This window comes from Dendrobium catenatum, unplaced genomic scaffold (genome assembly GCF_001605985.2).
Source record: "Dendrobium catenatum unplaced genomic scaffold, ASM160598v2 fragScaff_scaffold_106, whole genome shotgun sequence".
NCBI classification, from domain to species: domain Eukaryota; kingdom Viridiplantae; phylum Streptophyta; class Magnoliopsida; order Asparagales; family Orchidaceae; genus Dendrobium; species Dendrobium catenatum.
The window spans coordinates 416,530-438,904 of record NW_021318568.1 but is presented as its reverse complement, the minus strand read 5'-3'; the positions used below and the strand labels follow the sequence as shown (position 1 = coordinate 438,904).

General features: G+C 34.4%; 1 protein-coding gene across 1 annotated transcript; it reads left to right on the top strand.

The window, feature by feature from the left end:
- The first annotated feature begins 4,511 nt into the window (after positions 1–4,511).
- On the top strand, positions 4,512–12,034 carry LOC110106805. The gene is made up of 5 exons (XM_020836822.2): positions 4,512–5,001; positions 6,778–6,855; positions 8,096–8,195; positions 10,674–10,816; positions 11,643–12,034. Exons 1-5 carry the CDS (start codon positions 4,687–4,689, stop codon positions 11,850–11,852), a joined length of 846 nt encoding a protein of 281 aa, XP_020692481.1. The 5' UTR covers positions 4,512–4,686; the 3' UTR covers positions 11,853–12,034.
- The last annotated feature ends 10,341 nt before the right edge of the window (positions 12,035–22,375 follow it).

Genomic DNA, 22,375 nt, shown 5'->3' with positions numbered 1-22,375 from the left:
TTCATTAGAAATAAAGGGTAGTTTGTGGCTTTTGGCCACATTACATGAGTCACATTGGAAACTAGAGTTGCTGGAAATACAAATATTTGAAATGTGCCTAGCTAAGTATTGTAGAAGCTGTAGATGAGGATGTCCCAATCTGGCGTGCCAAGTAGTGGTAGATTGGTGCTGGCTGTGTAGAGCCGAGGAAGATGTGGAGGGAATGACATAGAGTCCGTCACGACTGTGACCTCTAAGGATAGTTTGATGAGTCCGATTGTCCTTTATAGTGAAGCCGAGAGCATCAAAACAAATAGAGCAATCGTTGTCAGATGTGAGTTTTTGTATAGATAAAAGATTGTGTGTAATGGAAGGGATGTGTAGAATTTTCTGAAGGAATAACTTACGAGAGGTGTTGGGCAAGGGAAGTAAGCCTTGGCCGGTAGATTGAATGGGGAGAGATGCACCGTTGGCAATAGAAATACTATCACTTCCGGTGTAAGGTTGAGGGTGTTGCAGTTGAAGAGGGTCGGAAGTAAGGTGGCTGGATGCTCCTGTGTCCAAGTACCAATCTGATTGAGGTGCAGTCTGCTGGTTTGTAAAAAAGCTGCGCTGCTGATTGGGGATTGTAGGCGTGTATTGGAGATTGGTTCGGTGCCAGCATTGTGCTGCGATATGACCTGGTTTGTTGCAAATTTGACAAATGACGCGAGGAGCAGAGGTGTTGTGGGGTGGTCGGTTGGTAGAGTTGAAATTTCTCGTTGCAGATCCCCTGTTTGAGTTGAAACGGCCTCGCGGTGATTTTAGTTGGTCGACTGGAGCAGTTCGAACAGCTGGTGTTTTGAAGGCTGCGAGTGCAACTGAATCTGCAGCAGCAGTTGCATCCTTAGACTGATCATTGTGGATGTTAATTTCTTCACTGAGTAGCAAGGAGTAGAGTTCGTCGAGTGGAATGCTGGAGGGACGAGTGCGAATGGCAGTCTTAAAGGCATTGTAAGACGAAGGCAAGCCATTCAGTATATGAAGGATGATGTCTTCTGGTTCCACGGTTGATCCAGCCGCTGCGATGTTATCTACCAAGGTTTTCACGTGAGTTAGGTATGCATTCACAGTGAGATCTTTCATCTCAATACGGTACAACTCGTTCTTGAGTTGTATAACTCTCGAACGATTAGTTGGTTGCAGCCGTTTCTCTAAAGAATCCCATATCTCATGGGTTGTTTGCAGGGTAAGCACATATGGAAGTATACTTGGAGAGATTGTAGAGAACAGTGCGGCTGAGAGATTTTGATCAGTTAGTTGCCAAGTTTGGTAGAGTGGGTTCAGCGTAATGTTGCCAGGGGAAGATGCAATGTGTTTTGGTGGGCATACTTCAAGACCATTGAGAAAGCCGTCAAATCCGTTTGCAGAAAAAATTTTTAGAACCTGTAACTTCCAGATAGCGTGATTGTCGCTATTGAGCTGGATGTTCACTATGTGCTTGATGTTCGAGATAATGAACTTCAATGGAGCTGGAATGGTGATATCCACTGTAGGTGCTGTAGAGATGACTTGAGGAGTAGAAGAGGTCTGACTGTCAGCCATCGGAGAATGAGCGATCGGGGGAGGATATTAATCCGGTGGCTCTGATACCATGAAGAAACCTGCAGAGAAACTGTTAGATAAAAACAGAACAAGAGCAGATGGAAGAAGACGAAGGTATGAGTTGCAGCTGAATAGTTTTCATTTTTTACTAATAGTTTCATGTTGAGTACATTCAGCTATATAATAAGAGAAAGTATCAAAGGTCGTTATAATGGCAGGAATAACAGAGCAGATGGGCGGCTGTGGCAGCGAGCCACTACTTGTAATGATGCTCTGTAAGAGAAGGTGGAGCAGTGGTTATAAGCGTATTTGCTTATATAAGTTGTAAAACTTATCAGTGGTGTTAACACTTGAAACCCTTATTCTCATCAAAAATAACATTCTGTTGCCTCCCCGTCGCCTTCCGTCAACACCAAACCGCGAAAGAGGGCTGGAAACTGTAACTCAGTAGAGCAGCTTCTTCTCTTGATGTGAATCACACAGTTCGCGAATCTAGTGCGACACATGCCTTTCATTTGCGAATCAATCTGCTTGGCGAACTTCTGGTTGAATCACACCGTTCGCAAATCCCACCTGCTCGTCTTATTCACAGCTTCGACATCTGATTCAGGCATGGATTTTTGTTCTCAAACATGCTCTCCATGAATTTTTGTTCAGCTTTGCATCTGATACAGGCATGAAAAAGTTCGCGTCTGGTTCAGTTCATCTAGTCTGGTTCTGCTTTTTTTTTTTTTTACTTTTTCATACAAGCGATGGTTGGCCGAAATATGCACAGTTAGCGTCTTTTTTCATCGATCTTTTTTTCCCTTCTTCATCGCACAGTTCGCGTCTTCTCCACTTGAATTAGCGACAAAATAGTTTCTGTAGAATAAGCTACAAAATTATGAATCGGAAAGCATCTCTGGACACAGTCGAAATATGCTTTAATTCTGATTCGTCTGCTCTGCTTTTATTAATGTTTAGTTCTATTTTATGCACAACTCTTTAATTCCCTTCTTCATGTCTTTAGCCACTGTCTTTTAATCCAAAGCATCTTCAGTAAATCAGGATAAGGCGAAGTCCTCACGAACGAGGATGCGGACTGTGAAGCGGACTGTGAAGTGGCGGACAGGCGGACTTCCTGAAGTGGTGAACACAAGGGGATGAACGAAACGAACGGGATGAACGGAGCGAACGTCCGAAGACGGAGTGGTATAATTGATTTAAAATGAGTGGTTTAGGTGGTATATTAGTAAATAGGTTAGTTTAGATGTTAAATTTGTATTTTAAACATTTTTAGGTGTTAGGTATGTAAAAATCCCAAAAATTTAAGATATAAAAAAGAAATACAAAAGATATTTAATGATTACAACGCGACAAAAAAATTATTAGGGGAAAAACACATAATCAAATATATGATAAGATAGTTCATTTGATTTTGTTGATTAGGAGTTTTTGTTACCACACTAGATTTTAGATTCAAAATTTAATTACATAATTTATGTGTGAATTTATCTTAATTTACTCAAATGTTCCTAAAAAAATGACAAGATTATAAAAGCTTATACAAAGACGAAAATCTAAGGGGTTGTTTGATTGCTTGAAAAAATAATGCAATATAAAATGATTTTTTTGGAGTTATTTGGATGACTAAGGGCATCTCTAACCGAAATTCTCATTTTTCACTACAAAATACAGTAAAATCAAAAAGTGTCGTGATTCATCTTCAGTGGAACGCCGTTTTGCCCCAAAACCACCGCTTGTTTCTTTCGCGCCTTTCTCAGGCGAGTTCGGTAGAGAGAAAGAAATGACGCAAGTGAACAGTGCGACGCCAATATTGGCGTTGCACTGTTCAACTGCGATTAAATGACGGAAGAAATGACGTTCGGTTGCGACGTTTGAGGGCCTCCATTTAGCTGTTTGCCGAACGGTTGGAGATGGTCTAAAAAAGAAATGCAAGATTTTATTTTTTTATTTGTTTTGAAGTAAATTGAATGCAATGTAAATTATAAAAAAAAAAGTGCATGGGACGACCAACGATGGTGGTTGTTGGTGGCGGGTGGTTGATGAAGGGTGGTGACGAGGCCAAGGGAACTTATTTGCGGTGTAAATTATTCTCGCTAAAGATGGGTGTTTGTTTATCTAAAAAATGAACTAAAATAATTTACACTGCATTATTTTATTTTTGCATTTCTTTTTTATCGAATTAAACGTCAAAATTTTCAAAACCTGTGTATTAAGAATATTTTATACTCTTTTTACTTTCAACCAAATAGTCACTTAGAAATAAATAAAAATATAAATTCTAATATCTTGTAGTCAAATCACAAATCTTTTAGGTCTATTTTTATCTTTCTTAACATGTATCAAATCAAAATATCAAATAGATCAACTCTCTTAATCAGATCATCAGAAAGTCAATATTTTATGTGACCAAACTATATCAATCAACTCTCTAATCTTATTTGACACTAGAGTTAATCCAACTTTTCACATATATACTCGATTAACATCATATCTCTCAAAAGCGAAACTACTACAAATAAGTATAAATCACTCTCATCTCTGTAACACTTAATTTTATCATTCTTTTTAATGAATAATATTTTACATCATAAAATATTATAGGTCTCATCCCCATTTTATAATTTTTTTTCTAAATTTGGATTAATTATTCTGTACGGATGCTGAATGCCGTCCGGAAACGAATCAGAATACCCCACGTCACTGTTTCGCTTCGCTCGGTATTATTTGATACTGTGACTCGGTACTACTAATGTGACGTATTTTAATTGACCTCCGAATCTAGTATAATTTCTTCTAAATTTGAGGGATAACTCAATCACAATATAGGCCCGTTGTAAATATAGATATATATTATAATATTATGCTATATTAGTTTTGTCTATTGTTTTAAAAAAATATCTCGCGAGATTCGCTCGCCTGCCTTTTTAAAAAAACTTTCATGTGGCTCACAGCAGACGCAAACGGTGAAGCGAGAGCCGTGCAGCTAGAGAAGGCGCATTGGAGGGTGCTGACGAAAGAAATGTGCGCGAGTACTTGACGACAGCGGTAGTCAAAGCCAGCCCTCATAACTCATCTGCTGTGATTCTTCGACCTCGAAGATCTCGGAGAGCCGGCGTCATGGCTGCCGCGCTCGGAACCCCGCTGGCCTATTGCGCTTTGTCGATTCGGCCTTCATCTCGCTGTCTATTCTTGAATCCTTGCGGTGTTCGTCGATTTCCCATCACTTGTCTTCGATCCTCATCGTCTTCACCCTATCTTCCCAGTGAAAGCGTAGCTGATCCTTCCGCGACCGACTCCACCCATTCTACCAGCGGCCGCTTTCTTGATGGCTCGAACCTTGGAGAAGACGGGCTTGCTTACAAGCTTGTTGCCGATAACGGGGATACTTCCTTTGTCCAACGCACTCCCTCTGCGGAATCCTTCATCGAGAAAGTATGCAAACCCTTACCAATCGATTCGACAAATCGCATATTCATGTCTGTTTGAAGATTTAAAATTGTTCTATTTTGGGTTAAACCTCTTTATTATCATGCACGAGATAGAATGTCAATTTTTTTTACCGTGGAGTTTGGCTAGAGATCAAGGGATATGAAGGAGAATAATGGGTTAGGGATGGCTGTTGAAATTTTGACAGAGTGCTAATGTGCAATAGTGGTTGAGTAATATTTTGTACTGAGAATACCTATGATATGGTGAGGATTGCTTTTTAGAGAGAGTGAATCAGAAGGGGATTAGAGTTAGACTTAATGAAAGAACGCTCAAATTTTCTGTTTAACCAAAAGTTTAAATCTGTAGAGCTTGATATTCCTACAATCTACATCATTATATTTTTCAACTAAGCAATATAGGATTACACCAATGCTCTTACCTTGTTAAAATACAATCTTCGGAGTTAATTGACTGCACGAGCTGTTGAGCTCTTGACGCTCGAGAGTTCAGAGTTTTCCTTGAACTCTCTTCATACATCTTCATCTAAGCTATGCATATATCCAAGCTCTATAATTGTAGTATGATCGACAATTAATTTAAAATTGGAGTTATAAGAGTTTTTGGAATACGTAGGAAATAATTAGGTCAAAGAATTTTACTTTATAAGAAGAAAATTAGACTTTATAAGAAGAAATTGAGAGGTAATTTGAGTTTTCCCTTGTCTGCTAAGACAATAGAGAGACAGAAGGGGGCCATCGACCACCTTTGGAGCTTGGAATTCTTCCCTTAAGGCTAAGGGTGGTTGTTGTTATGAGATCCAGTCAAATCCTATCCTATCTATTTACGTTACTACAACGGTGCAACCAAGTTGAAGTGCTATGAACATAAATAATGCATCATAATATTCATTTAGCATTTAAAATGATTTTATATATTTTAAGTGAAATGCTTAATATGATTTATTTTAATTATTTTTTCTCACTTTCACTGTATTTTAATCACCAAGTGTTGCACAAAATTATTTAAATTTCTTATGGAATCTAATTATGATTTAATGATTTCTTTAAAATTATTTTACTTAGGTTTTAAGCAATTTTTTCAATTATATCCATAACATTCCGTTAATTTTCCTTTGTATTCTCTTAGCCAAATAACCACTGTGCCCCCAGCATACGAATTTTATCTTGACATGGAAGATGCAAACTGTCATTATGTTATCATGATTTCAAATTACCTTCAAACCTTGTCTTTTAATTGTATTAATTAAAGGATAAATGATATGTCGTCTTTGTGTGATTAAATAAAAAAAAAAGTAAGCACAGTCATTATTTCCTCATTTTCCTTTCATTCTCAATGGGCTTGGCTGTCAGGAGCTTAGGTGAGGGGAGAAAGTGAAGAAGAAGGAGAAGATATGAGATAGAAGGAAAAGGGATGAGAGAGAAGGTGTAATTTCAGACAGCAATAAAGGCTTGTCCTGTAGTTTTTAATATTTTGTCACATGTGTTCAATAGTAGGTCTATATCTGAGCTTGATAGTGCATGGCCTTTGTATTAAACCTATTAAACCGCACCAATGAAATTTCATAATCTATTGCTAATCCCAATTGCACTCTTCGTCTTGTTAAAACATTGGACCTGAATCTGTTGATTTTAAATTTCATTTTTATCTCAGAGCATTTTAGACATTTTTTTTGGATTTTACTATAAAAAAACTATGATTTATGCTTATGTACTTTCTTACTGACACTGACAATACTTTGCTTCTCCTTTTATTAATCAGCTCATATTTGACTTTCGATTCTTGGCCCTTTTGGCTGTTGGCGGTTCACTCGCAGGTTCTTTGTTGTGCTTTCTAAATGTAAGTATCTACCCATAATGCTAAATTTGATTTCCATAATTTTATTAAAACTACAATATAGGGATACGTTTCCACTGTATTTCCATCTTGGTGTGTGAAATTTATTTGGTAAACTGTCAGCAAGCTAACAAACACTTGCTAAGAAAGTTGAACCACTCTTTTGCCGTTGTATTTTGGTTCTCATAATAAATTCTTTCTCATTCTACTGGTATCTATTATGTCTCTGTTAATTTTTGACTTGTACTTTGATAACCTTCTCTTTTTACTATAGTAAAAAAAGGTTGAAATTTCACCACTTAATTCAGGTTCAGATTTTATGAAAATTTTTATCTTATTTTCCTACAATAACTGCTGTGATTATCATGCTGTGTCCTAAAATACTCTATTTTGTGAAATGAACAATTGAATTGGAACATTCAACTTTTCATATTCAATAGAGAGTTTAGCGGTGTTTTTAACTTGGGAGAATTCAGTGTATCATCCCCTCTCTAGTTCTTTATCTTTTATTCAACAATTTTATTCTTCTTCATTTTAATACTTAGCTTCCTTAATTTAACAGTTGATATTAGGTTGACAACATTCAAACAATGCATGTCAAACCAAAAAGAAAAAAAAGGTGTAAACTTTAATAGTTGAATTTTATCAGTGTTAGGGTGTTTTCTTGAAGTGATGTGCCACACCACAATCTTACCTAATTGTGGTGAGACGTAGACAATGATTGGCTAAGACTTCAATCTAAACTGATTTTGGTGAGAAGTAAGCAATTTTTTACCATTGTCTAAGGCTTCGTTTGGGATGATTTTTTTGTTGCTTCTTAAAACAATTTTTTAGATTTGTCTCATGAAATTTGAAAACTTTGAATGGGACGATAAGAGAATTGGTGGACATTATGATGAAAAAGAGGAATGCATATTGTTATATAAAGAAACTAAATAGAAAGCAGAAAAGTTCAGGGATATTGGGGAAGATTATATGTTTTTCTATATTGAAAGGTTAACAATAAGAATATGGTTGGACTAGTAGGAGATAAATAAGTTGAAGTACAAAATTATAGAGGTTAGTAGGGTTTGTGATATCATGATTGCTTTCAAAATAATGTTGTGTTATTTGGTTAGATTATTTTGTGATGGAAACTTTTGAATAACTTTTTGTACTTTTCAGATAATGATGCTTAACATATATCATAAACTTCCAAGGTATTTTTAAATGTTCTAATCTGACAGTCCTTTTTCTTCATTAGGGATGTGTTTACATTGTTGATGCATACAAGGTTTATTGGACAAGTTGTCTTAAAGGAGTTCATACTGGGCAAATGGTCCTTCGATTGGTTGAGGCTATTGGTGAGGCTTATACTTTTCAGATTTTTTGTTGTGTTATATATTATTGTTCGTTGCATTTTTGCTCAAGGCGAACACTTGCTTTTATCTTGGCTGTTATCCACCTTTGTCAAGACCTGGCCCAAGAGCTCGGAGTATAGATGTGGGACTATTCTGTCGAACTGATTTTAAAATTAACTGATTTTAAAATTTCGTTTACTAAAATCAATGTTCATACATTTTCTTATAATAATAATTTCCAACATATTGAAAGAGCAACTAAATCATCAAAATTCATTCTATTATAGAATAAAGATCTTATTCTGAATTATTAATTTAAAGAAATAGTGATTTACTAATATAACATAGTGGATCAATTATATTTCTAAATCATAGTAATTCGAAGGAAAAATAAACAATATACATGCTAGTCATTTTTTTAAACTTAATATATCTTATACATTTCTATATGCTTATTGATTCGTCTTTAGGAGCATTGTCTAACCCAAATCACCCCTGGTCGATACTTGCCTCCTTGGCATAATGGGACATAGAATGGGCCCATTAATATCTTGAAATGGAAGGCTCCAACTTGCCCCTTGGTTGATATGTACCCCGTCGGTATAGTGGGGCATAGGTCTTATTTGTACTATTATTTGAGGTGAAAGGTAAAACCAACATCACATATATATTAGTGTTCTCTGCTAGTGTCATAAAAGGATGAATTCCATATATCAATATGCACATGCCAACACTTTAATATACATAATTTCATTTTGCAGCCTTTTAATATATAATATATTTTTATGAGGAAAGATACATAATAAAAAAATCTTGGGATAGCATGAAAACATATATTTCATTCCTGACAATATGACAGATCAAATAATAAAAAAGAAAATTCATTGGACATCATATGTGAAGTGATTTTGTCATAATACAGATTAACAAACAAGGAAAGTGAACTATAAGCATGTTTATCAAATACAATAGTCTTCGAAGAAGAAAGGCATTACTCTAACTTAGAAATGTAACTACCCACTTGAGATGTGCAAATGCTATTCTTCAATATCCTCATCTTCAATTATTTACTCCTAATATCCTATAAATCAAACCCAATCAAAGAATAAAATACCTACACAATATAGTCACTTGAAATATTATTTTTTCCCTTAAATTTGATTTCTATTTAGTTAAGCAAACTTCTAGTTGTTTTTACAACAAAAATCATTTACACTGATTCTCTGCTATTATAGGTCATTATATTGACTATAATTATAATTTATATCTTATAAAAATAAATTGCTTGTAATTTCTTAAATTACATATGCTTATATCTATTTCATTAATACTGCCAAGAAGGTTTTTAATGATCTTTATTCAAACCTTAATATAAAGCATATCTTTTATACGTATTAAGAAATCCATGCTTTATACTTAATTCTCTTTCAGAGAATGTGTACATTAAGTTATAACATAGAGATTCTTAGTTTAAAATTGCCTTTTTTCTAGTTTAAAGAAAGATAACGTATAACCTATAGTCTTTGTAATTATTAAGAAATAATTTAATTATTTATATGAAACTTTATGAAACAATTTCACTATTCTGTTTTTTTCTAAAGCAATCCTATATATATATATATATATATATATATATATATATATATATATATTATCTAACTTACCCATATAAAAAACCATAGGAAAGTTTCTTCCCCATCATTATCATCTTTTCTTTTAAAGAAGGGGAAATGCATTACATAGTATTAAGGTTTAATTTGTTTATATCAAGGACAAAAAAAGAGAAATTAATGTGCTAGCTTGCTCGCCTTTTTCTTGACCAAATGGTGGCTTTTGCTTGACATCATGGATCCAAGTCATACATCTTTGCTTGCCTGACTTCCTTATCTCTCTCTCTCTCTCACTCAACCATTCACCTCTCTCCCTCTTAGCTTTCCTCTCACCCATACTCTGTCTTCATTTCACTCTCTCGATCTCTATCTTCGTTTCATGCATTGCATCTCTCTCTCTCTCTATCTATCTATCTCTTTCTATCTTTTGCTCGCTCTTGATCTCTTTTTCACTGTCTCGCTCGGTCATCCCCTTCCCCTCACTCATTTGACTCGGAAAGGGTTAATTGATCCCCTTGTGTTGATTTACTTGAATCGATTAGTCATTTCTCCCCTAAATAAAAAAAATGTGTATTTTTAAATTTAATTTTATCTCTTTATTAAAATTGTAGCAAAAAATATTTGTATTGAAAAATTAGTCTATTTAAGTAGATCCGAACGAGCTAATCCATTTAAATAAATTTAATCTCGGCAGCTCAATTAAATTCAAAATATATTCAATAATTTTGATAAACTAAAAATTGAATTTTGATATTTCAAATTAGCAAATTAAAAACGGGTCCTTACAATCTCCCCTTCCTGTGAAGTTTTGTTCTCAAAATTTGCATAACTTGATTGAAATGTTGGGGTTTACTACTTTATTTCTCCACAGATGTCTATCTTGCTGGTACGGTTATGCTGATATTTGCAATGGGCTTGTATGGACTATTCATCAGCAATTCACCACTCGGAGCGCCTCCTGCTGTGGACCGTGCTCTTAAAGGGTCTTCCTTGTTTGGCATGTTCACATTGAAGGTAAAAGGGTGTCTCTAATAAATTTCTAGTTACGAAGCAATCCATCTGGTTTCTCCTTTCATTTGTTCTATGTAATGTTTTTTGACCCATTTGCTTAAATCATTTTACCAAAATGCTTTTGAGCTCAAATTGTTTGGTATCTCAAACATAGTTGTCTTAAAATTCTGAAGGGTTTTGATTCAAATGCACCTATTTATGATGTATAAGAGATATATTTTTTTTCTGTTTTTGAAAACAATTTTTAGTACAAATTTTTTTTATTCTAAAAATTATTATACTATAAAGCTGTTTTAGAAAGCAATATGAAAGCTGTCCCAAACGAAGCTTAAGTTCAGCATTTGATGGATCTTTGCAACATAAAGAGCTAGTATTTAAGGGGGGAAAATGGTGAGGATATACTCATCAAAATTTTGTCCTGATGAGTTTTAAAATCTTAAGATTTATTTTGGTATGAGCATCACATAAGAGTTGATTTCATATTTATATATATTGCATTCATTTCAAAGCAATTTCAAGGATTTTAAGGTTTCGTTTGGGACGGCTTTCTTACTGTTTCTTAAAACAGTAAGAAAGCCGTCCCAAACGAAAGCCTAAGGCTTCGTTTGGGACGGCTTTCTCACTGCTTCTTAAAGCAGCTTTATAGTACAAAAATTTTAATTTTTTAACTAAAAAGCTGCTTTAAGAAGTAGTAAAAAAGCCGCCCCAAACGAAGCCTAAATCTCATCTGAACCAAAATTTCTTCTTATTTCTGATAAAAAATCAGATTTTGATTCTATCAACTTGCTAAAGAGTTGTGCTGAACCTGTTCATGGGGTTTTTTGTCCAGGAGCGACCAAAGTGGATGAAAATAAGCTCGCTTGATGAACTTAAGACAAAGGTTGGACATGTAATTGTCATGATTCTTCTCGTCAAGATGTTCGAAAGAAGCAAAATGGTGGCAATTACAACAGGAATTGATCTACTTAGTTATTCCGTCTGCATTTTCTTGTCATCTGCATCTCTGTATATTCTTCATCATCTTCATAAGCCAGAGTAGTATAGTTGGCTTATTTTGTATAAATTAAACTTCTTTGTAATCCAGACATGTTTCTGCATCTACTAAGTGTTTCCACTCACTTTTCACAACTAAAGCGGGCTTCGCAGTTCATGAAGATGTTTGTATGAACCGACAATGTGCATCTTATAGTACTAAGTTGCAGTCAATTTTCACAGTTTATTTGATTGCTTGTACTCTTAGAGATTGTACGTGAAATGAGCATACACATGAAAATGTTGGAGTAGCTCCAGTGGAAGATAAGTTTAGAGGGAGTTGTCTTAGATGATTTGGTCACATAAAATGGTAGCCTTTTGATGATCCGGTTAGAAAAGTACAAATATTTGATTTTAGTTATGTTAAGAAAGGTAGAGGTAAACTTAAAAAAATTTGGTTAGAGAATATAAGAAATGACCTTTCCTTTTTATATTTAAATGAGACTTTGACTCTTAATATGATACAATGAAGGAAAAATGATTCATATAGCCGACATCATGTAGTTAGATAAAGACTTGATGTTATTGTTATAGATTGGAAAAATTTTAAGAATAAGTATAATTATAAATTGTATTAACATTTTAAGCATGTTTTAAAAAATTAAAAATAGGCAAAATCATCTGTTTAACATACAACATATGCTAACTAGGATTACTTGAGTCAGTTAGCGGTTAAATTGAGTAGACAAAGAATTTCTAGATATTAATAAGTCGTCCAGATAATGAGCGACTTATAAGTCACCCATTAGATAGACGACTTTGCCTTATTATTAAAAAAAATAATAATAATGAGTAGTGTTTAAAAGGTTTTAAAAAAAATTCTACAAGTGGTGTAAGAATAATATGTAAATCGAATTTTTTCTGACTATAAGATTTGATATTAGATTTAACTATTCAAAGATATTAGATTTAACACTCATTAACTAATTATTATTATTATTTTAAATTAGATTTTAGAATAAAAAGATTGGCACCACAAATGTATGTATTAGTTATATATGCTAAGAATAATGAAAATAATAATTAGTATTGAATAGGGATGATTAGAGTTAATGCCTGTTTCATTATAAATATAAGAAAAATATTTTAAATAGGTTCGAGTGCATTTTACTAGTCAAGTAAAAAAAAGTCATAAATAAAATGGTAATAATTTAAATGACCCATTACATAAGCATAATGAAATACATAAAAAGATGAACTAGCGTCGCCTACGTGGCCTCTATGCAATGCATCAATGCCTGGAGTGTAATGTTGTGGAGGTTGTCGTGGCCTTTGACGTAACATGTGATGTTCCTCCACAACAATTTCTTCCTCAACTATGTCATCTGTATGAAGGGAGCTTGGTACAAAATCTGGGATGAGGTATGTATCCAAATTCGCTGGCACCTGGTTACTGAAGAGGTCCCCTGAGAGCCCTTGATCAGGATAAGAGGAGGGTCCAACATATCCACTGTAATGCTGAGGAGCGTCCTGGATCATAGAAAATGGTGTATCATGCTCACTTCTATCATCAAAGTATCCTTGATCTTGAATATACAACTGCCTGCGTAAATCACGAGAAAGCTCTACCACTGTGTTTATGTCCCTCTATTGTTGTGTACCCAGGAAAAAATCCCTCTGAATTAACAAAAGAAATGTGTTATTATTTCACAAAAAATTTATCTAATGAATTTATAGTATGTTTAATTTGAACCTACCAGAAGGCGCTTAGAGGGAGCTCTAGGATATGTCGTTGTGGGAGGCTCAATAAGTGCTTTTAACATGTATAGTGTTGCCCATGACTTGTACCACTGTATGTAGTGATGAATCGAGTAGTCATTATGCTGGTTAAGGAGGTCCCCTGTAACTATATATCCACGCCTGCTCTCCCATATGGTAATGTGGGCTTGGTGGTACAACATCCAGTCCATGTCTGGTTTCCCACGACCATCTACCTTTTTGAAGCTTGGTTCCATTGGTTGGACGTTAGTAGTGGGGCACAATCCAAATTTTCGTAGTACTCTATCTGGCAAGTGCCACTCAACCATCTTCCAACTAATCATGGGCACTCGTGCAATCCAAATGTCCTCCCCTGATAGACAAATCTGTGCGACCTGAGCATGAATATTAGGCGTGTATGGCTGCTAAATTACCTGAGTATTCAATAATAACTTATATGAATTGAAAATAATAAGTTAATTTTTCATTTCAAAACTTTAGGAAGATATCTGACTATCAAGAAAACCATCGAGCTCATCTCTATAGCTAATGATATTTCTAACTAGCAACTCTCTTAGTCGATCCTCATTCCACCTATTACATTTATATTGTAATTAAATAAGATTTCATGTACGACACTTTAATATTAAACTTCGATTTCATGCGACCAATTATCTTCCTTGGCTTCAAGTCCATCTGCTTTCTAATTGTGTGTAGAATGTAGAAACTTACAAACTGTGAGTTACACCGACGGTGGTCACTTTCGAGAATTGGAGAGATACATGTATATTGATTCTTTATATATGAGATTTTCCATATAATGCCTAAGCATTTACTTTGAGTAGAATGAAGCTGCCATAGGCAAGGATACACCAGGCAATCATGCTTTGCACAAGCAACCGTAAATTTCTTTGTATTCGATGCGATGACAATATATTGAACATTATTTTTAATTGACCAGCCTTGTAATGCAAATTGCATATCAATTTTTTTTGTGAAGCACATTCCTTCAATTAAGTCGTTAGGAATCGAGAATTCATCCTCCATTATCACCGCATCATAAACATCATCAAAGTCAACTTCCTGATCCCATTGTTGTGTAGTCCTACAAGTCTCGGCGTAGTTATTATTTGCCACCATTATATCTTTACTGCCGACTGATCTAGAGCAGTAATCTTGGATGTCATTTCTTATCTCCTCATTATCAACTGCAACTCTATCATTAACCATTGGTAAAAGATCAGCACCATCATTATCAGAGCACTACTCACTAGAGCCACTACTCATAGTTTCATAATCATAATGATTTGAAGGGACTGATTGTGTAGACGGTACTGGAGGTTTCTGCGTCTGTTGGTTCTCTGTATCACTACATTGAAAATATTATTTATCATTTATTAATCAATAATAGAATTTTTTACATAACTATTAGTGATATAAGATATAGGGAACTCACTAATGAAGGGCTTCTTCTACTGCTTCTGCCCTTGAAGGACCAGTGACAACATCAACCCTTTCAACTTGGGTTGAAGTTGCATATCTTTGTGGATTTGGAGGATCAGTATTATCTTCAGTCATATTAATCTCTTCGACATCAACATACATGAGAAATTCTGTTTCAGCCTGACATAATAGAACTTGACAAACATCATTATCTTCAACATGTTAAGTGACAAACTCATTTCCCACAGACACTCGATATACTAAGTTCATAGAAAACTTTGTTGGATCATACTTAAGTGCTCTAAGTATCCTTAACTTAAGCTGCTCTAAGTTTATATTTCTCGGCACATGTAAGGGACGATTCCTACCCCCAGAATAACATGGTGCGAATTTGTCATCCACTTGTAACTCACCTCCATACAGTAGCATGAAGGTTGCATCACATCCACTCATTATTGAACTCGTACGTTTCACTAAAAAAACGAACAAATAACAAAGTCTTAGTATACGTTTGTTTTAATTTATATTAATTCTAAATCCTAAACCTAAGTTATAAATATTATAACTAATATTAACAAGAGAATATCATAATGAAATACTACATCAATTCAATTATGACATAAACATATTTAAATGATTAGTATAATATGAAAAAATTTAATATCCAATAAATTACTTCTAATTATCTCTCTACCAAATAATAACTCCAAACAAAAACTAAAATTTTAAATTTTAAATTACTTCTATTTATCTCTCTACTTAACATAACTTCAATTATTTTGAAACTAACACTTATTAAGAATTTCGTCTCAAAATTCATTCAAATTAACATACATATAACTTCAAAATATAATGAGCATTGCTTAATTAACAAAATATGAAAAAATTCAAAAAAATTTGTATCCAAGCTCCATCTTCTCCATCCCAAAAGAAACCAAAAAACATGTATATTTACCACAAATTATCAATTTAAATATATAAGTCAACCCTGAATCACAAATTTACAAAATATTTTTAACATTCACATTCTAAATGCAGAAATCTATATTTATCCCAAACAAATTTTGAAATTAATTCAAAAAACAAAGAGATTTACATAAAAAATTAGAGAAACAGTCTGCAAAATATAAATTTACTTATCTAAGCAAAATAGACACTAATCAATTTGTATTTGACTTAATTAACATAAAATACTTAAGAAAATACTTACCTTACCTTTAGCCGGCGAAGAATCGAAGCGTCTGCGAAAAATAGCAAAGAGGAAGAGGAATGATCAGGAAAGGGAAAGTTAGAATCTTATCTAAGGCTAAGTCACCCGTTAAACGGACGAATAACGTCAAGTCATCTACTTGCCACATCATCTGTTACATTGTTCTTTGGATTAGACATAAGTTGCATTTCAAATGAGCGACTTTGCCTATATTTAAATTCTTTTAACACCATGCTTAATCATATAGTTAACTCGCTAATTATGCTTACTTTGAAAAATTGCACTATATATTGTATTTGATTGCTTGTACTATAAAATATATTTAAAAAAATGATGAAGTTTTTAAGATTTGACAATTGTTTGAGTACTTGAAAATTATCGTACAACTTAGATTTTATGAATATCTCAGATATAACGATGTTGTTTCCATAATATACAAATTTGTGAAGGGATTTTCACAGATTTCGACGCCTCTGACGAGACTGACGCAGAAGTCAGTACCTTTTGTTTGGACACCGGAGTGTGAAGCTGGTTTTTAGAGATTGAAGGACTGTTTGACTTCAGCTCCAGTGTTAGCACTTCCGTCAGGTATGGAAGGATTTCAGGTGTTCAGTGATGCTTCACTGAAAGGTTTGGGATGTGTTTTGATGCAGCATGATCAGGTAATTGCTTACGCTTCGAGACAGTTGAAACCACATGAGAATAATTACCCGACGCATGATTTGGAGTTAGCTGCTGTTGTGTTTGCTTTGAAGATTTGGCGTCATTACCTGTATGGCGTCAGATGTGAGATTTTCATTGATCATAAGAGCTTAAAGTACATTTTCACTCAGAAGGATCTGAATCTGAGACAGAGAAGATGGCTCGAGTTGATCAAGGACTATGATTTGACCATTCCGTATCAGCCTGGGAAGGCTAATGTGGTAGCAGACGCTCTGAGCAGGAAGTCCTCTGGATTATCAAGTTTGCAGCTCACTTTTGACGATTTCCTGATTCGAGACATGGAGCGATTACAGTTGGAGGTGATTTCCTCCAGTGGTTTGGATTTGGCTCAGATGAGCATTCAGTCTTCTTTGGAAGCAAGGATTCAAGAAGTCAAGAAGTCAGATTCTGACTATTCGAAGTTGATTGCTCATATTGGATTTGGTAAGACTCCTGAACTTCAAATTTCTGATTCTGGTGCTATTTTCTGCAAGAACAGGTTATTGATACCTGTGTTTAGAGATTTGAGGTAGGAGATTCTGTACGAATCTTATCATTCAGGCTATACTATTCATCCAGGCAGTGGTAAGATGTATGCTGACATGAATCTTTTATTCTGGTGGCCTGGGATGAAGAAGGATGTGACAGAGTTTGTGTCGAGATGCGAGGCCTGCAGTTGGTGAAGGCAGAGTATCAGCGACCAGGTGGACTGTTGCAGTCGTTGCCTATCCCTGAGTGGAAGTGGGAGGAGGTAACGATGGACTTTGCGATGGGTTTTCCTCGATCTAGACAAGGACACGACGCCATTTGGGTGGTTGTAGATCGACTGACGAAGTCCGCCCATTTTCTTCCGATCAGACAGACCGATCCGGTGGATCGCTTGGCACAGGTTTATGTGAAGGAAATTATTAGATAGTACGGTGTGCCTAAAGTGATCGTATCTGATCGAGACAGACGATTTACTTCCAGACTTTGGAAGGGTGAGCAAGTTCAGTTCAAGGTCTAACATACCTCACGACCTTTTGAAATCCTAGAAAGGATTGGAAAATCTGCTTACCGACTGTTGCTTTATGAATCGATGCCTGACGTGCATAACGTGTTTCACGTATCCACTTTGAGGAAGTGGGTATCTGACTCTGGGAAGAAGCTGTCAGCTGACGAGGTTGAGATTCAGGAGAATCTGACGTATAAGGAAGAGCCAGAGTTGATTTTGGCGTACGACGTCCGCTACGAAGTAAATAGATTCCGATGGTTAAAGTCCAGTGGAAGCACCGTACTGCACAGAAAGCCACTTGGGAGAAGGAGTCTAACATGAGACAGTCATACCCGTACATGTTCTGACGTCGTTTGGATTGAACAATGTTAAGGATGACATTTTTTCAAAGTTGGGGAGATTGTGAAGTTCTGTTTCTGCTCCAGGATCGTCCAGGACGATCTAGGATCGTCCTGGGACGATCAGTTGAAGGTTTGCTCCAGAATTTTCCCAGATTGCTCCAGGTGATTTTCCTCCCAGGACCGGCCGGGCCGATAGGGGACATCGTCCCAGGCCGATCAGTTCAGTGCAAAAGTCAGAGAGCATCGTCCAAGAAAAAATTATTTTCGTCCTGAATAATCGTCACAGGACGATTATTTTTGGTCTGATCGTCCAGGACGATCGAGGCATCGTCCCAGGACGATCAGTGGATGGCAAAAGACAGAGAGCAGGACTTTTTCAGAATTAATTATCGTCCTGAGGATCGTCCAGGGAATCGGCCAGGATGATGTGTTTTTGGTCTGATCGTTCAGGACGATCGAGGTGATTGGCCGGGCCGATCTGAGCATTACTTAAGGAAATCAGCTCATTTCAATTAGAGAGAAAAATAAAAATAAAAATCCGATTTCAGATCCGAGGAAAGAGAAAAAGAAAAGAAAAGGAAAAGTTGATTTTGGGAAGACGCGGGTCCGTTTTCGTTCGACGAGACTGTTTAAGATATTGTTGTACGCAAGGTAAGGCACAATCCGCCTTTCTCAATTTTCAGAACCGTCGTGTTTGGTGGTATTATCTGTCCGGAATTGATTTTTGTTAGTGATTTTTGTCCGTATTTCCCGTCTGGTTCAGTTTTTACCGCGTAATTTTCCGTATGTTGTTGACGTGCCGAGTGTGCACATTTTGGTTATTTTCTGGAGATTTTTGTCCGGGTATTTTGAATTCGGCGGTGTTTTATTTCGACTGTATTTTTCTACGATGTCTAAAAATGTTGTGGAAGTTAGGGTTCAGCCCACTTCGATCTATTTTGTACTCCAGGCCTTGTTTGAGAAGTTTCCCGAATCGATGTAAATTACATTCTACCTATCTCAATTTTTTAAAATGCACAAATTTGGGGATTTTCCTGATTAAATTTATAATTTGTAATGTTTAAACATAGATAACGTCATATCTTCTAAATTTTCATTGTGTAACTTTTTGTATGTTATAGATATGAGTATTTTGGGCGTTTTAGTATTTTCTTTAAAAAATTTCACTGGATAGACAAAAATATGCGCTATTTTTAGCAAATTAGAAAATGATTATGACCTCATAAAATAATGTAGAACATTTAAAGCTTCAAAATAATGTTCTGAACAATCCTAAGTAATTTGATAAAATTTTTAAATTTATGAAATTATACCAAATTATTGAATTTGTTGATTACTGGTAGAGCTTTCTACGCACTTCTGCATATAATTATTTCTATTTATTTTATTTAAAATGCAATTATATATGTGCTTATCTACTTGAAATATAAGATTCTAAAGAGTTCTGATGTTGGAGGATGTTTTGTTGTAGTAAATGCGCTGGGAGCTATAAAGGCCTGAATTTTTGAATATATGTTGTGTTAAGTTTGAGAGTCATAAGAGCGGCCCCTCATGTTAGCACATATAGTCATACTGGTATGAATTCTAGTATCTATTTTTGTTGGGAAATGTAAGGGTCCGAGAGAAATTTATAAAGTGTTTATTTATATTTTGTGCAAAGCTTATTTAATTTTTCTTATATGTTAGCACTATCCTATTCAATTTAATAGATAGCGAATAACATATGGAGTCCAATTCTATTGTTATAGTTTCTAAAAATATGTCCTAAGCCTCCATAACTTATGTGCCAATATCTATACCCGGTGCGGGTGGGATCCGTCTCGGGTCAGGTCATGACATAAGGGTCCGAGAGAAATCTATAAAGTGTTTATTTATATTTTGTGCAAAGCTTATTTAATTTTTCTTATATGTTAGCACTATCCTATTCAATTTAATAGATAGTGAATAACATATGGAGTCCAATTCTATTGTTATAGTTTCTTAAAATATGTCCTAAGCCTCCATAACTTATGTGCCAATATCTATACATGTATAAGATTTATAATGTGTAGTTTTCAACAGCTAGATAAATCATAAGATGCATTTTTATTAGAATCTTTCAAATATTTCAAATATTCAATCTTGCATTCAAAAATAAATTTTCTTTATGAATTCTATCATATAAAGATGCCTTAGTAGATAAATTCTCATTTTTCTTTTTACAACATTACAATTTATTTTATAACTCAATGTACAATCAATCATGTTTTTCATGCTCTTTCTTTAAAGAATCATACTTATTATAGAAAATTAATTGAAATAACATTCTTCTTAAGTAAAATATCATAAAATTCATTGTAAGACAATTCCTTTACCTTATCTGATTGGTCATTAATGACCATGAGATGTAGATTTACTTCTTCTTATCATATGATGCTATTGGTGTCTCTTCACTTTTTGAGACTTCCCAAGTGATTCTCAATGCCTTTTTGCCCTTCTTGAATGCAACTTATTTTTCCTTTCATTTTAATTTATAGGGCATTTTGATCTAAGAAGGATGAGCTTATTGCACTTGAAACATATATGTATGTCTTTCTTTTAACCTATATTATGACCAATCTTTAATTTATTTTAAAATTTCTTAGTAGGTTTCTTACTCTTACTTACATCATTACAAATTATCAAATAAGTTAAGCCATTTCATTATCTTTACTCTCTAAATGTGGTGAACGGCTATTGCTTAAATCATGAAATTTGATTTGATTGCTACATTATTTAATTTCTTCTTTATATTTTCCTTTCTTTATCATTCAAACAACTTTCTGCTTGTTTGACACAAAGAAGCCATGAAAGTGACCAATAATATAAGAATATAAAACTGTTGCTTCAGAAATAGCATAACTATTACATTTAGATCCCATTATTGAAACAAAATAATGGAGGATTTTATTTACCTATTATCGGCTAGTGTATAACTTGAGAGGCTAGCTGAGATCATTGAAAATCTTTGTAAAATGTCCAAACATCTCCGTAATAATTTATTTAAACTTCATTCTAAAGAGCTTGCATTCCTATATTAAAAGAATTTGCATTCCTACATTAAGATATTAGTTCTCTTTTCTTTTAACTCATCATTGCCTTTATAGGTGATGACTAGTTTATCTTATATCTTATTCCTATTATCATATTATAAACTTTCATATATTCATCATATTTTAAAGTTTAGTGCAAAACTTTAATCACTTACCATTATATAATCTGAAATCTAATTACATTAGGGTTTATTCTTCAATGAGTTTTGGAATTTTCTTGCCACCAGCAGCAATCTTGGGACTCATATAATCTTTATAATAAGGTTCCAAATAAGCATGTTCTAAGATTGAAAGTTCACCATTCTACTCTTTTCAAAATCAAAAGGAATGCCATTAAATAAAAGAGGTCTTGTTGCAGAGTGTCATTTTTTATTGGGTAGGGGTCAGGTGTGTTGAATTGAGTTTTTAATTATTTTTTTTTTCTTCCAAGGTACAAAGTGAATAACTAGAAATCAAGGCACTACAATAAGTTAAAAATATAAAGATAACATAATATGAATAAGTAATAATTTTTAATGTGATTCAATCATAGCCTATGTTCATATTTAGGTGTCCTCAACACCTATGATTTCCTGCACAACCTACATTAAACAAAAAACCATTACTCCTTCACAGGTGAAGAAGCTTTTACACCAAAACACCACTTCGAGAAAACCTTCCTTCTTTAAATGTTGTTATCCAGAACACTTAACCAAATATAATTGAATAATTAATGAAAAATAAAATCACAAAGACAAACTAATTATTATATGAGATATTCCATTATTGTGATAAAGTCGAGTGCATAAAACACCAAAACATTAAATATCAACATGATATCAAGCAAACATTGTGTTTCTTTCAATTGGATCTAGAAATCTCACGTAAATTTTTTCGTAAGAAACGGCTTGGTGGCTGAAATTTATTATGGACTTAAGAGTTTGTCTGTCAGCATTAAGTTTAGACCTAAGATATATGATGTTATTTATAATAAAGACTTATAATTTTAAGAAATCAAATAGAAAATATTAAAACCAATATATTCTTGTTTCTATAGACAACCAATGTTCAAAATTCACTTGAAATATGCCC